Raw genomic sequence first — 17194 nt, forward strand, 5'->3', positions numbered from 1 at the left:
CATCGTGCAACCTATGCGTCACATGCGTGTTCATTGGTGGGTGAAGACATGGCTTACGTGTTGCCGAATAAAGGGAACAACTTGGCTACAAACTTAGAGCTCTGCGCGATCTTCGAATGCCAGTTTTGGCCATGGCCAGCTAGGGGCCTTAAAAGCACAGCTTTCAATGCAGTGAGATACTATTAGTGCAGCCAATTGGTAAATGCTTGCAATTCGGACATAAATATATATAAAACGAAGCACGGTAAATCTAGCGTAATGGTGCTTGTAGCACACGACCTGATAGATGCGGTGCCATAAAGCGACAATGTGGCACCTGTCTGAAACTCTGCGACAAACACAGAGTGCTTATAGGCATGTCTTTGGACTCTTAGTTCTCTTATGGGATGAACAGTGTTAGCCTCGGGCAAACAAGCGTTTCTTAATTAACGTGTTAAAAAGGCAGGATAGAGCACAGTGTGACACTGTAGCTGCGGAGCTTCTGCCCACATCTTAACCGCATCCAGGTAACGAACGCCATCCGCGACGGCCCTCGGCCGCTCACCTGGCGTTTTGCAAGTAAGGTATCAAACCAGAACTGAACTATAACGTTACAATTTCGGCTCACTCTGGAATGAAACCAAAAAACAGATTTTGGTTCAGATTGACTTGGACCAACTTCTCCAGAGCTTTTCAACAATTCCCTACACTTATGGCTAATCTTTGTTATCTCGTGTGCAAATGCGCACGAGCATACTGCTATTCCATAGGTGTCGCGTTGGGAATTGGACATGTCAGAAAGATACTCGCGAATGACTGAAAATGACGACTGCCAGATAATTCACTGGTTTAGAGAGACCTATATAAGGATAAACACCGACATAAAACGCTATATAGTTAACCAGTCACCCTAGTATGTAAATTTAGGGGAGAGAGAAATGACGTATTGCTTCTGAGGTGTGCTTCTGAAATGTTTTTTATTTCAACTACTTCCGGTCCGAAGTACACCAAGCAAATCTTCATTTGTCCTTCCGTGCAGCTCAGGAGCACCTTTGAGTTTTTTGTGTTCAATAAGTTTATCCTGTTCTCGTGTTTTTTTTTTTTTTAGGTTAGTTCAACAGTTTCTGTTTGGCTGCTAAGTCGAATCGGAATTGAACTGTTATTACTTTAACGGAAGCCAGAACGAAAACAAACTTGACTCGAAACGGCTTGCAAGGAAACGCAACAAACCACTGGTGTAAGCACACCGTCTCAGAGCAAGACACGATGAAACGATCAACCGAGTCTCGCCACCTGTGTGTTACGCGCCTCAAAAGCGCTGTTGGTGTTCTTGCGAGAAACCAGCATTAACGAAACTTTGTAAATATCTCTACGCTATATGTACGTGTGTGACTGTATGTGCTCTTTATATGTTTATTACTGTGTATATCATAATAATCAGGCAGCACCTGGAGTATCAGGTCAGGCGACACGCCAGGCCTAACATCTACAGCACATCTTATAACCTTCTATCTCTCTCTCTCTCTCTCTCTCTCTCTCTCGAATATGGAGTAAGCCTCGGAGTGGCGGCATATATGTAACAAATCTCCAATGTCGATATGTATTCACTACGACGGCAGTGTCGTGGAGCAGTTGCGTTGAATTTTGTTGAACTTGCTCACCGGTTTCTGAACAATCGAGAGCGATCGGTGTAAAAATTGTTCTCTTGTTGGTGGTTACTTCGCTAAAGCATGCAGTAGTTATCGAATATTCTACCTACGTAGTAAATGACCTCTTTTTGGGATTTAACGTTAAAGAATGCACAAGGCCTCTGACAAACACCATAGTGGATTGTTCCATAATAAATTCAAATCAATGGGTTTCTTTGACCTGCATAGAAAGCGAAGTACACAAGCGTCTTTGTTTTATTTTTTGCATTCCGCTCCCGCCCTAGTTTGGCTGCCGCGAATGGAATTTTACCCACCATCAGATGCTTATCAGGAAAACGCCAGAGTCACTGAGCAACCGCCGCGTGTGTACATTAAATTTTGAAAAAGAAAACGCAAAAAAAGAATAAGATCGGGACAGCCATTGTAAATGACTGCGCTTGAGGCAGAGAATTTATCGGTGTGTTTCGAGCATCCACGAACGTCACATGATTATTTTAAACAATCATGTCCTTTCGTGTTATCCATTTACAAATGTGCTTAAACCTTCGTCGATGTGAATTCACGAAGGCGATAATGTGATGTGGCTCCTTTGCATTCGTTAGTTTCATATTGATGCAGCAACAAAATCGGAAATTAGTTGAGCGGAATATAAATCGAAAGGTTTTGTATTTGCCCTAATTAAAATACCCTGTTAGTAGTGGAGATAGCTGAAAGCATCCAGACAGGAACAGGAAAAACATTTACAAAAAGCGCACACCGCATGCTTTGCATAAACATGACAGTAATAAACATTGTTACTGAACGCGAACACCCTGCATGTGATCATTTGCTTTGGTTCTGTACCGGTGTCATTGATAAAATTACTCGCAGACTGGTAAAGCGCTGCACAAATCTACCACACAAATCTTTGCGTGAAATCACGAGGCAATTTGAAAACGGGATACCAGATCATGACTACTTTTATTTTTTTTAAAAAATCCTTTAATTTGTGTGCACACTCACCCGATGGCTGACCTGGCGCATAAACGATCGGCGTTGAAGCGCACGCTATAGAAAGTGAAAGTAATCATCAGTAACTCGCGCCAGGGTTTCAGACAATCAATCTGGCATCCATCACTGACATGAGTGCTTGCCCTATATGCAAGCTTCAAACATCGCTTTGCAACTGTGCAACAAAATGTCAAATCGACAAATCTTCGCATCTGGATAAATCAATAGCTGCGTTACATATATATATATATACACACACACACACACATTATATATATATATATATATATATATATATATATATACCGACCGCTGTCAAGACCGCTATAGATATATAGACCGCTGTCAAGAACAGATGCAGCCCCAAGTCCTCGCTCCCTCGCACGCGAGCTTACGCTAACTCTGTGGAACACCAGCGAATTCACGAACACACATCTTCACAGATTGGATCCAAGTTTGCAACTCCGTCTTCCACCAGGGTTGCCACGAGCGGAAGCAACACTTCTGTGCCGCCTATGGCTCGGCGTGGCATTCCCGAACTCATATTCCTTCCGTATTGGAATGGCCGACAGCCTGCTCGCGACACCTGCGGCTGCGAAGAGACGATCGCGCACCTCCTCTGTGACTTTCCACGTTACAATGTGCAAAGAAAAGTGCTCGTGACCGTGCTCGAAAAACTGGACAATCGCCCCTTCACAGAAGAGAAAGTTCTAGGACACTGGTCCAGGCGGGTTTCGGCACTCAAGGCCTTAAGGGCCTTGCTCAAGTTCTTAAGGACATGTGAATTGTGCGAACGACTTTGACTATTGTTGCGCGTAACATCGCGTTACTGTGTGCATTTTTCTTGTTTTTTTTTCTTCTCTCTTCTTTCTCCTTTTATTCCCTTTACCCCTTTCCCCAGCACAGGGTAGCCAGCCGGTATTTACACTGGCTAACCTCCCTGTCTTTCCTTCCCTTTTGCGTCTCTCTCTCTTCAGAGGATGCGGAAAATACGGCATCAGATGAAGACGACGTCGTAAGCATCGTGAAATTTCTTTTCTGGTGAAAGCGCAATTATTTCAGGAGAAAGCACGATGACATTGTCCACTTTGATCACGTACTGCGAATGCAGTAGAAAATATGGACCAGAGTAATAGCTTAATTCCGTGCGAACTTAAAGAACAAAGGTCTTTTAGCGAGAACAACCGCCTCCACCCCAAATAAAGGCAAGAAAAATAAAATAATTAAATTACCAGTCTCGTCAATTGTGCGTGCTCAGCCATGAACTGTATGTGAGGCCATTCACTGTTTCCTATAGAGTACGCCATTGTGGGTACGGAGTCGAGACATCCATCCAGTCTAAACTCCCCCATTGAGGCAAGCGTGTAACACACCTTGATTGCTCCTGTGGAACTTCCATAGTGACAGACTCTTAAGTAACACGCTGGCACTTCCGTGCACTCGTATTGCGTCGAGGCATGCCTAAAACTAAGTCTGCGTTCGTTCGGGTTCCGAAGAGGCTGCCTCGTTGCTTCATGCCTCGGCGCACAATGCATGCTCCACATTCGTCAAACATGGCGTCACTGTTTTTGGTTACCACAGACAGCCTGTCCGGTCCTGTCGCCTAGTTGGCGTAAAAATCCACAAGCCTACTTCCTCGGTGTGACTCTAACATCAAATTTAAGATGGCGCAAGCATGTTGAAATAATCTGCAATAAGGCTCGTCGAAAACTTTGGTATCTCCAACGTACGTTAAGTAACTCAACAAGAGAATGCAAATTGACTGCATACAAAACTTTGGTTAGGCCCATACTAGAATATGCATCGGTTGTTTGGTCACCTCACCTCAAGCGCGACATAGCTATGTTAGAATCTGTCCAAAAAAAAAGCAATCAGGTTCATTTTTCGTCGCTATGACCGGCGATTCTTGCCTACTTCGCATGCGCACGTTTTCACACTGCAATCTCTCGAACATCGGCGTACTTCTGATCGCGTTATCCTTCTTCATAAGATAGTTCACACCGGCTTGAGTGTTCTGGCGCCGATTTCTTTTGTTGCAGCTTCTGCACGCTGTACTCGACGATCTGATCCCCTGAACATTGTGCCCTTCAGGTCGAATCTTGATTCTTTTAAGTTTTCCTTCTTTCCGCGGACGGTGGATTTATGGAATAAACTTGATGGGTCTCTGCGCAGGCTTGGTACTGAGCATTTTGAAAATGAATTGCGTAATTATGTATTCTGTTAATGTTTTCTTGTATTCTGGTGAATTTTGTTGAAAGTATTTGTAATTGTATTTTTATGTTTTTTACTCTGTACTTACTCCTGCTATGTCTCAGAAACTGAGACAGCAGTATCTGTAAATAAACAAGAAGGCATCCGCGTGCCTTCAACGAAGCGGCCTACAATTTAGTGTTTACGGACGGGGCACTGGCCATAGGAAGCAGACTAACCAGAAAACGGTGGCTGAAGGGAAAACCGGAAGTGTTCCGCGTTCCGGTTGATGCACCCCGAACAGAACACGGTCAACTCGATGTGGCGCCTTCTTAAAATCGGATCTTTCGGAATAGCCAATAACAAGGAAGCTCAGCAGCGAGACGAGTTTAAGTGCGTTGCCTGAACTTGGGAATCCACTATACTGCAGTTCGCTTGCGGGTAACCAGCAACGTGAACGAGCGTCTTAAAAGCGCCAGGCAGAAGAACATAGAAGACTGCAGGGCGCAGAAGTCGTCCGCGGTGACAAACATTTGGTAAGTGCGACGCTGCGTGGCAACGGGCAGGCTTAGCGAAGCGCTTCCTCTCCGAACAGCTGCGCGATAACGTCCCAGATACTCTCCACACCTTCCATCTTTAAATCATGGGAGAGATTCCCAGCTACGTCTCGGACAAACAAGCTACGCACAACTCGGATAAACAAACTAGGTCCCCATACTACACCTGAGCAACTGCAGTTTCATAGCATTATCAGGGTCGGGTCACCGATGCCTTTGATTACACTGTCCCCGGGACTGGGTTGCGTTAGAGAGAGGGCGGAGCTTTTTAGTGAATTCTGGTTATGTTTGGTTAGGGTGCTACTCCAAATGAGAATGATAAAATGTGAAATGATGCGCACAGAGCGTGTCAGCCACAAACGTTCATGCACACATAACACACAACATACAAACTGAATTAAATATATTATTGAGACTAATGTCTTTCAGGAAAGTTAAAGGTGCCTTCATTGCGCGGGATGAACAGGCCCGAGTTACAAGCGACGTTGAAACCCTTTCAAGAACGAATATCATGCTTTGCTGTCAAGATCAGCTCTCTAGGTCACCACTTTTTATTACATAGTCTCCGGGATCGGCCAAGTTTACGCTGCCTCCAGAATTGTCGCCGTTTCTTTGACGGAATATGACACGCCAAAACTTTGAGGTGTAAAGAAATGAAGCTTCGACTTAATATTAGATGTTAACGTACTCGTGTGAAAGAGGCCAGCATACTGTTAGACGCATTTGTCAGCTTCATTGGTCACGGCCGAACACAAATACTCGAGGCGTCATTTTTTGTTTTGCGTTAGAAGCGTGCCTCGGTAAATATCTTTGCCATATAGTACACTTCAAAAATTATTGCTGCAGCTGCTCACACCCAAGTAAAGTTTAGTGCACTTACTGCAAAAATAAATGCAATCGCATGTGTTGAACCTAGTAATACTATTGACCACAGCAGAAGCATTCTCGGCACCATTATGGTTGCGCGTTTACGAAAACTTATACTAAGCAAGTATAGGTTTAACTATTATTACCAGTTGTAGCAGAAGCTTGATGTGCGCGAGTTCGTTGAGCATACTTGATGAAAAAAGAGAGCGCTACGAAGGCGAGGACGAAAGAACAACATGTACGACAGACAAGGCGCCTTGTCTGTCGTACATGTTGTTATTTCGTCCTCGCCTTCGTAGCGCTCTTTTTTCATCAAGTACCAGTTGTAGTTTAAAAGCCACATTTTATCTGGAAAGTCTCAAGGCCGAGCACCACCAAACGTCTTCGCCTCGTCGTCAAATATCTGTTCGACTCGGCGGTCTTCAGAAATGTCCATTAGTAAGTCACTAACACCAAATAACACTGTTCTATGAACGCCTTGTTTAGAATGAAAAACAGACCATAAGCCACGAGCACCACCGCGCGGTCAGGTTTGCCGTCATGGTTGAATCATTCCCGGCACCACAGGAGATTATTTTTACTACGCTAACAATTATGTGGACACTCCAGGCGCATTCCAGCCGTCGTCGTCGCCATCGGCGTTGCCGTGATGTTCCGTATAAAGTCCAAGGGCGATAACGTCGTCCCCGCGCGCCGTATGCTGTATGTGCAAGTGAAAGCGTGCGAGGGTGCGCCAACGATGGCGGCCTAATCTCGCACGCACAAGGGAGAAAGCTGGGTGGAATTACATACATGACCGTGACAAAACAGTCTGTGTAAAGGGATCTTATTCCGAGTCTAAAGGTATAAATCAATGCGTACCACACGGCTCAATACTGGGACCCTTGTGTATTTACATTACCGACTTACCTGATGTTCTAATCTTTCGGATGCTATTCTATATGCTAATGATACCACAATTTACATGTCAGATAAGTATTTAACAACCTTATTCTTTAAACTGAACAATGAACTAGAGAAAGTTGTAGAATGGTGTCTGTTCATGATATTCACATGATATAAACTCAGTTCATGATATTTAAAAGAAAGCAGAGGATGGTGCCGTGTATCCCCCTAGTAATCCTCGATAGTCGCTTTATTCCTGCAGCGGACTGTGTGTCGTTCGTTGGCGCAAAATTACATCGTAACTTGAAGTTTACTAATCATATTTCGTTTCTTAAACAAAAAAACAGCTTTGGGCATAAGAGCACTCAATAAATCACGTACATTTTTTTTCTTCAGAACAAGCATTATTATCTTTATACTTTGCGTTCATTCATAGTCATATCACCTACGGTATTGCTTCCTGGGGAAACAGAACTGCAACCCCTCATCTATTCAACACATACAGAACCAGACTATTCGTGTAATCACCAACAGTTCCTTTTAATCAAATGCTCTCCCGCTACTCCAGGCTAACCATATGCTATCTGTATCTGGTTTGTTTAGGTATCATTTAAGTGTTGTCTTTTTTAAATTACTTAACAAGCAGCTTGCTTACGAATTTGTGGACTCCAGATCACTCACTAATACCAACCAAACTAGGTTTGTGCATAATTTCAACTTTTCACTACCTAAATGTAACACTAACTATGGAAATATGATATCCTCGTTTTTAACATTAAAAATATGGAATGACCTACCAAGTTCACTTAACCAAACGTCATCCGTTAATGTATTCAAACATGAATTAAAGTGATTTATTTTTGTAAATATTTTCAGACCATATCATGTTCTTCTGGATAATTATGCTTTTTGATGTATGTACTTTTTTGTTTGTATTCGCTTAACAATGTATTGCATTACGCCGGTTCATTTGTTTTCTATGTACTTTTCTTAGTTTTGCTGCTTTAACCCACGTTTTGTACACATTTTTTTGTGAATTGAGTGAAACAGTACGACTGCGCCACTACCCTAAAGCCCTATACCGAAAAAAGATATATTAGTTGGGCAGGCCCTACGCCTTTTGATTCGAGAAAAGATGCATAAGGTGAGCCGAAATTTAGTATTTTGTGAAATTCATACATCGAAAACTTTTCCGGTTGTGGTACCAGATTGTGGCTTGAGGTAGTGCTACATCTAGTTCTCTCAGTATTCGCCAACGCCACTCGCGACCATGGTGACTGATGTGGGATTCTATTCAACACTAGCGTCACGCAGTATAACATTACCTTTAACAAATTAAACGTCTTTCACTATCCAAACATTAGCAAGAAAACAATTGTCAAGGAACTTGCCCACTTCTTCCACATTCGTCGTTGGAGTCGGTTGGTGCAGAAAAGTCTCGTGGTGCATCAGGGCCCCGACTGCTCAAGGTGCTTCCGCAGCTGGCATCGTGGCTCGTATCGCTATCGAAGCCTTGGACTGACGGCCCGGCATTGGTCGTGTCCACCTGCAGCGTCCCTTGCCCGGTGTGGCTGGTGCCGGCTGCCGCAGTCTCGTGTACTGAACAGCTGGCATCGTTTTCCCGAGACTCTTCCCCTGCAGCGGTGAAATAGCACCAAATCAATGCTGTTCGCAGTAAATTGTCACTACTTGGAGTTTTTTAATGTGAACCCAATGCACAGAACACGATTTCTTTTTTTTTTTTTTTGCATTTCAGCCCCAGCAATATACGGCCGCCTAGGCCGGGATTTGATCCCGTGACCTCGTGCTTAGCAGCCCAACGCCAAAGCCAGTAAGCAACCAACAGTGGGTTCTGATGAAATATGCCTTTTATAGACGAGCGAGCTTTCGGTAACGCGACCACTACCGCTCAGATCGATGAAATACTGCCTAGCTACGCTTTCCAAACGCCGAACAAGATGCTTGCTCCGATTGAGTCGTCTGTTGCGCGGCAAAGGCGCCATCGGTCCATGCGACACATGCGTGATGAGAGTAATGCCTCTTTCCTCTACACAACGGTACCAAAGTAAGGCGCGTAAGTAGTACGCTTGAAAAGATGTAAGGGACAATACTATTCCATGTTTTCCTTACATGCGATTTTATCAAGCAACCCCTACTGGCCCATTTTAAAGGCGTGTCACGTCTAAATTGACTGCTGAAATAAAGCAAGGCCACAGTTGAAAGCTCTGTGGCGTTGAGAGTGCCGAAATGTAATTCGTTTTATTTTTAGAACTAAGAAGTCAGGAAATTCCCGATTAATACTAGCCATAAAAGAATTTTAGAGAATACAGGAATCATCTAGCAGATTTTGTTTTGTCCTAGCTAGAGAGAGAGAGAGAGAGAGAAGGAAGGAAGGAAGGAAAGGCAGGAAGGTTAACCGGACTGAGTCCAGTTTGCTACCGTACACTTGGGGAGGGGGAGTGAAAGAGAGAGAGAGAAAACATGTCAATATCGCACTTTCACATGCACTAAGTTAGATGCAGGGTCTACAGTCGGGCACTTAAGTCTGTTTGTTGCCTTCAGGTAGTGAAGAAGCGCTCGAATTGCTTTCTGGGCTAATGAACTGTGAGGCCACGGTCCCAAGATATTTGCTTCTGTGAATGGCCTATCGTCTTGTCTATTCAAGATACACTGGAGAGTCTAACGTTGGTTATCAAAGCGAGAACAGTGGCACAGAAGATGACTGATGGTTTACTCACACTTGCACTTTGCGCACGTAGGCAAGTCCGTCATTCGAAAACGATAGCTGTAGGAGTTTGTGAATGCTACTTCTACCCACAGCCGACACAGCAGCGTTGCGTCACGTAGTGAAAGGTTTGCTTGTAATTTCAGTTTCAGTGATGGGACAAGGCTGTATAAACGACAGTTAGAGTTCTATGGTGTATGCCAGGAACTCAACGTGATGGTACGAACGAGATTGCGAAGCTCTCTTGCAGCATCTACTGTCGATTAAGGTACAAGGAGTGTCGGTGTTACAGCCTGGGCACGTCGGGCAGTGTCATCGGCGAGGTGATTACCAAGGATGCCACAATGTCCCGGCAGCATCTGAAAGTTTATATTCCTCGTTCAGAAGCGCAATGGCGAATTTCGTTGATTTGAGACACCAGCTGTTCGTAATTACCACGTCGTAAACCTCCCAAGCTTTGGAGTATTGTCCATTTTCTAGGCGGTTCTTTTTCAATGTATTCGACAGCAGCGCGAAGAGCGGCCAGTTTGAAACCTGTAGAAGTCCTTACGTGTGAAGTCTTAAACTTGATGACGACCGATTGAGATGGTATAACAATGGCGCCTGTCGAATTTTCCGAGACCCAACCTTCATGTATACATGGATTCGGTTACCATACGAACAATGCAAAAGTTCCAATGTAATCTGGTTGAGAGCCGCGGTGGTCAGGGTAGCATTATTCATAATTCCTGGAACAGCAAGGTACACAGGAGGCTTTTTCGAGCACCACGGAGGATGTGGCGTTCTTGTTGCAGTCGAGTACCTCAATGGCAGAGTGCTGGCTAGCCGCAACTGATCTGGAAAACACTACTTTGGGTCTTTTCTCAGGCAAGCAAGTGAGTGAGATGGTGGTCACGGACTCTGGATATTGTGGGGTTCTCACCCGTGCTCTTCGGACAAAGGACCGACCACACCGTAGTGCAAACAATCCCAGAGGCATTTATTGTACCTTTCATATACCACATAGGTGTTTCGCCTGCTAGCCAAGTTGCTATCCACAAAACATGCCGATGGGCGCTCGCCAAATCGAGGAAGTCCGACTCTCCGCGACCGGATAGCCAGCGAACATGTTGGCCCCATGCTGGACACCAACGCCTGGTCGTTCGCACGTACGGTCACGAGAACGGTGGCGCGTTCGAACGATCGTATTCGTCCATTTCGTTATAGGCCTCGCGAGACGGGTCTCGCAGAAGCATGGCTCGACGTACGAGCGGAACGCCCGCACCGCTTGCCGAACCGGAGCCAAAGGGGCAGAGCCTTCTCCTTTTTGCGCCCAAGTAACCCCGCCGTTAGGTGGCGTTAGCAGAGCAACACTCGCGCCATCTCGTACTACCCTGCAAGCAAACCGACCGAAGCCGTAAAGCCACGCGGCGAAGCCGGATTACTTGAGAATGGAGCTATGCGGGAAAACAACATATCAGGGGACGCGTGAGAGTGGCGCATCCCCACAATATATGGCGAACATGCGCCCGGAGTGCGTCGACAGCTATACAAGTCATTATTAGGTGGTCTCTCACGGTGGCAATGGCTGCTACGGTTGAAGCACTTCGAGGTAGCCCCAGGCATGTTCGAAGGGCTGGGCCCTTCCCCATAGGATGCGCTGCATACCCATAGGATGCGCTGTAGCCTGCATCCTATAGAAACTTCCCTGCTAGACACAGCGCACAGTTCCCAAGGAGGTGTTTCCCCACCAAAATCTGCGCATGTCAGAAGCGCACCCCACGCGGAGTGCTCTCTCTATTGCCATGGTTCTCCTCTCCCGAGGAGGTGTCACGGCGTATTTGGAAGTCTGGACGTGCAGACTTTCTCGCTCCGCCTCCAAGCGTCAAGCTTCGGGGCCACAAAAAAAGCCAGCGTATGTGGCGTTAGGTGTTCACCCTTGATATGCAAGAAACGTTTTAAATATTACCTCGTCCTTGCCTGGAATATTTTGAATAATGTTATACTTGGCGGCACACTTGTGGACCTTTTCGGTTGGTTAGCAATGTAAGAAGGGAGGCGTGATTTCTGAAGCCCGTTGCTACCGTGCTTTCCTTAACCATAACTACGCATTTCTACACCGTGTGTCGCATTGCGGATGTTTATTTAGAACTGCACAGTTTCAGTGCAGATTGGCTAACGTTCTGCAGCGGCTTCTGTTCATTTTGCAGAAATACGATGCAAATTGGTAGGGCAAGAAGAAGAAAGAAGTTTTGACTCGCTAATCTAATCCCTACTGCTACTGCTGCTATTTGTGTGCGATTCGAACTGCGCAAGGCAGACTAACGACACTATTGTTGGCCTTAAACACCTCTCAGATGAATGTGACACGCTGTCCGCGATGAGGGAAGCTTTTGTGAAGCTCATACCATTCACTTGCTATAGTTAAAGGCGTTGAAGGCTCCTAACCAGTTCTGGGCGTTATAGACAGACACGCACAGCGCGTAGATCACACGGCGGCAATCGCATTTCTGACAACTCTTCCGATTAACCAGGAGACTCCCAAATTCCGTCTCATCCTTCGAAGTGTACAGGCACGGCCTTAAATTTGCACACGCGCCGTCGCCGGTCACACTATGCCCGCCGAGACATGTAATAATTGTACTAAAATTCATTCAGAAAAGTTTCTGATTCTGCCGTGGCCAGGGAAGAAAAGAGCGAAGTTTTTTCTTGTGCCGTCACCTCGCTATCGCTCCTTCCTCATTCAGCTGCCGCGGAAGGAAGTCATATACTAAGCGATGGATGTAAAGTGATAAATGCATTGTCGGTTAACTGAGTCGACACTCCTGGCTATCTTACCCGCTGCTCTTAGCCATAATGAACGTGGTGCGAACACCCTTGCTGGTCATTACTACTAAGCAGACGATTCAAATTGAGCCTGCAAGGAACGTCGCCGGTTGAGTTCTACCTTAAGTGGGTACCTTTCTGTCGAGTGCTCTAACTAAAAACATTTTGTACGTAATGCTCAGCTTGCTGCATTATGCAACATATACCGCCGACCGAAGGACGTTTCAGACCCCTTAATTACTGATAATTACTGAACATGCGTGCAGCCTGACTTCATGAAGAAAAATTAACAACCAAATGTGCCAAGGAACGAATCTGAACACGGTCTGGAGAAAGAACGTGGAACGGGGAAGTTGTCATGAAGTTTACGTACCTGAGGCCTTGGCCATTCCAATGCTTTCAGCGCCCTTGTTGGCGGTATTTTTACTGAAAATGTCGGGGGAAAAACATTTGATGCTACTATGGTCTCTGGTCTAAATACAAAAACTTACAGGCTTAGCGTTGAAAACTCTTCCGTGCTGATATACTTCAGCATGTTGAAGCAGAAGAAGAATATCTGCAAGTAGAAGCCAATGCAGGGAACAATACTTTTTTCCAAACGTGGTTATCAAAATGTTCAAGGGTGCCAGTCTTCGTAGTGTGGTGGCACACGCAATGGCTGCTCTTGCTGAATGTCGATACCACCGATCCATGTACAGCTAGGAAATGGCTAACGGAGAAAGCTTCAGCTGAACAGTAGTAGTAAAGTTCTTGCGCTGGCTGCTTTTTTGAACTGTCTGCATGCCGTGAGGGTTTCTCTAGCAATTAGACACATACCTAAAGATCATCAGTTGTTAAGCATTCGCTGTGCTCTATTCCCGCCAAGTTCTCAAAACCTCGGAAATCTTGAGCAAGCAGCACTTCCGCAAGAACGCCGTCGAAGGCGTGTAGTTTCTATTTTTCTGTGGGAAAATGACATCATATGTCACATCCGAACAGTAGTCACCTCACAATGCAAGAATAACGTTGAATTCTACAACTGCGCCAGTAACGTCTCTAACAGTGCCTCCGTCTCGACGCACGCTACACTGCTGCCTCCATGAAAGCCAACGCGCGAGGTTGATTTACTCAAAATTCCGCCAAATAATGTGCACTAGCGACAATTAGAAACAGAACCATGCCACCTTTGCGTAATTCGCCATTATTGATTTGACAAATCAAGCCACTTGGTTTGACCCTTTACTCACATCCAAACTTCGGAAGCATTCTCGAGCCCACCCTCAGCGACGATTTCGCGATCTGCGGACCCTCAGCAACTATCAGTGATTTAGAGTTTAATCGCCTAACTTTTTGACTTCTACCATTAACTACAATTATTTTTCACACACTCCAGCAATTTTTATACGTCAGACGGAGGAACTCCGGATGAATTCTTAAAACAGGAACAAGAACGAAAAAAGCTTTCGATACTCAGAGAAAAGCTCACCTCTTCGCTCTTTTGTACCCGGTTAGGTAAGTTATGACTGAAATGGAAGAAAAATAAGAGCACAATTTGCACAAGTGGACAATTATGGAAGAAGGTATCTGAACGATTGCTGATGGTTGACAACAAGCGAATAACTTGCCTGAAGAGGAACCAGTCATACGCGGCAGTTAGGTACGCCATCTCCAATGCCGACAGGTTCTGGTGGATCTTGTTATCGGCCCATAGGGATAAACGCAGCATTGAGATGAAGAGCGCCGTGCGGTCCCAGCCAGAGATACAGTGGACCAAAAGGCTGGAGTCCCCTAAGTGTGTCTCATGTTAGATTTGGCAGTTAAAGCCGCAATGCATACATGAGCAGACATTCAAAGACGTAAACCAAAAACCCAATTTTACGGATCCCAAAAGGACAGAGCTTAGTGTTCCGAACCGTTCTGTACTTTCGGAGAGCTCAAGAGAGAGTCAGAGGAAACAGCGATACATGTAAATTAAGGGGTCAGACAACGGACGGAGAAGAAATATTCTAGTTGGGGACAACATGTGTAGTCGTCGTGCATGTAATATACTGCGTATAACACATCATCTGTGTTGTAGTAAAAAAAGAAACTTCAGTACGACAGAATATTAGAAGAACTTATGAGAATATTAAGCTTGAAGGCATCCGTTAACGTTCGAGGTCGCTGGGACAGACTCATCCTGCCGGAGGGAGGAAAGGGGCGACAATGGCAAACGTACATGATCGTGCAGAACTCAGATCCAGAATGAAGGGAGAGTTATTTCGAAGAAGAATAGTAGTACCTGCCAAGGTGCACGTAAGTTAGCATTGTTGTCAATATAGATAACGCCGGTTTCGCAACATGGCACAGCGGAATATTTGAAAAATCTCACGCCGAACACGATGGCCGCCTTTGCTGAGCAGCTGCAGTGACTTATAGAAATTACAATAGGATAATCTTGAATGAACTGATACTCGCGTGCGGCAGCCATGTCGCGCTCTATGATTAAGCGAACATGAAAACGTAGGCCACAACTCCAGCCATCATTGAGCTTAATAACTAAGGGTACAATACACAACCGATGTAGCCATACTGTTTAATTGAAGCCACGGTAAAGGAAAAACAATTTTGCTTACAACCCTGACATCTGCTCTTTTGACGTTATGCGCAGTCTGTACCATACGGGCTATAAACTCGAGCAAGAAACTCACGGCTCACACAACTAGAGAGAGATAATTTATTTGAATGAAGGCAGAGATGTCGGCCTGCGCTAACGGGCTACTGTGCTACTCTGCACAGAGAGAGGGGGAACAGGGACACAACTAAGCTATAACAAATGGCATACAATGTCTGGCGCTGTATTTTCTGCGTTGCCTGATCATTCCAAGTAATACTTACCCAGTCCGTGTTTAAGGCCAAAAGTTTGCATTCATTGACACAATTGAATAGCTCTTCTATAGACTTCCAGGCTGAGAGGAAATCGCACGCAAAAAAAAAAAAAATGGCCCAGAATTGGGCAACTTAAACCACATATTGGCGAGCAGCTTGCATTTTTACGATAGAGCCGTCGCTTACCTCTCACCCTTCATTTCGGGAAGGCTACTTTATAGTAGGCGAGTAGCACCTTCAGGGGCTTTATGCTTGACCGTCTCATGTGTGGCAGTGCTGAGACCCCTGGTGAGAGTGGTGAAGCTCACGCAAATACGCTTGGGCGTTCAAGATCACCAATATGGGGAATATAATTAGGTTTTAAGAAAACATTGGACAGAAACCCAGGTGGTCACGTAATAAACCCAAGTTATTAACGCGTAGCCCTCCCCCCCCCGTCCTTATCACGTGCCTCATTTTCAGATCTTTCTTTTTGGCACGTAAGACCCCACATTTTTTTTCTATGTAATATACACATGGCGTCACAATTATGTGGGTAAGGGTACGAATTTAATTTAGTTCATTACCTGCGTTATTTACTGCGCAACACATCCGACGCGGATACTGGAACTCCACAGTGTTATTAACTTGCTGGAACTAGTCACATGAGAAATGGAACGTCTTAGAAGAGCATGTCGCAAGCCATATTATAGTGTGCTTCAAATTTTAGCTTCAAAACAAGAACACTAACTTACTGACAAAAAAAAATTGTATTAAACTCGCCACTGAGTAAAAAGACAGCTAAGTGGAGTCAGCAGAGAGACCACAACACGACTGGTCTTAAAAGTGGTCGCAGGGGTAATGTAGAGCAAGGGGACGATGGCATGGCCGATCCATTTATTCATGCGGATGTTTCAGCTGCGTATTTCGATTGCTCATTGCGGCTGTAGTGAATAGCCATACGCGTTATGGAAGTCAACGGACTAGGGAGTTTCCTTACTCACAGGACGTCGTCAAGAGAACAACGTAATTCGTATTCCCAGAGTAACATGCGGCGGTAAGCATCTACCATACTGGGCGCGGCCTAATGTGAAGTGAACTGCTACTGACAGTTCAATGATGTAAAAGCAAACCTTACCGTCGATAATGACCTTCAGTAAGAACTTAAGGTAATTTTTGGTGAGCTCTACCAGGTCCCAATGCTGAAAAGAAAAAAAAATAACACTGATGAAGAGCTTTCTTTATATTGTGTCAGTAAATATCCTGTCATTGCGATGTAGATTGCTTTCTACTAAATGGAGATTACGTTAGAAGGTTCGTAAAACGATATTTACTTACTGACTATCAACGTAGCCACTGAAGCCATCTAAAGGCAAGTGAGACGCACTTGTGGCTCGCCATTGGTGTCACTCCTTACGCTGCAGTTATGAAATGCACTGTCATCCGTGAACGCGTATGAATGAAGAAACAAAAATCGGCCTGAGGTTGGTGGAAGTAACGATGGTGGAACTAACGATGCTGAAGACAACAAAAATATTTAATGGCTGCAGTATTACTCTCTCTTAAGGCCTCGGCGCTGGGATTTAGCCACATGGAAAGTGTGACGCTGTGTGAAAATTAGTTCAAGCAACAAAACGCCTATCACGATAATACTTTCCTTACCATTTCTTATCTTAACTTCTAAATTTATTCTATTGTAATTTATTCAATGAATTCTTTCT

General features: G+C 45.0%; 1 protein-coding gene across 1 annotated transcript in view; it reads right to left on the reverse strand.

The window, feature by feature from the left end:
• LOC126516941 (uncharacterized) overlaps positions 1-17194 on the reverse strand; it is a 71878-nt gene that overhangs the window by 11664 nt on the left and 43020 nt on the right. The window contains exons 13-18 of the mRNA XM_055063792.2: positions 16612-16675; positions 14252-14414; positions 14113-14149; positions 13139-13203; positions 13021-13073; positions 8509-8752 (exon numbers count right to left, since the gene is read on the reverse strand). Of these exons, the coding sequence (XP_054919767.1) occupies positions 8509-8752; positions 13021-13073; positions 13139-13203; positions 14113-14149; positions 14252-14414; positions 16612-16675 (626 nt within the window). The remainder of the gene's footprint in view (positions 1-8508; positions 8753-13020; positions 13074-13138; positions 13204-14112; positions 14150-14251; positions 14415-16611; positions 16676-17194) is intronic.

This window comes from Dermacentor andersoni, chromosome 1, assembly GCF_023375885.2.
Source record: "Dermacentor andersoni chromosome 1, qqDerAnde1_hic_scaffold, whole genome shotgun sequence".
In the NCBI taxonomy this organism is placed as follows: Eukaryota; Metazoa; Arthropoda; class Arachnida; order Ixodida; family Ixodidae; genus Dermacentor; species Dermacentor andersoni.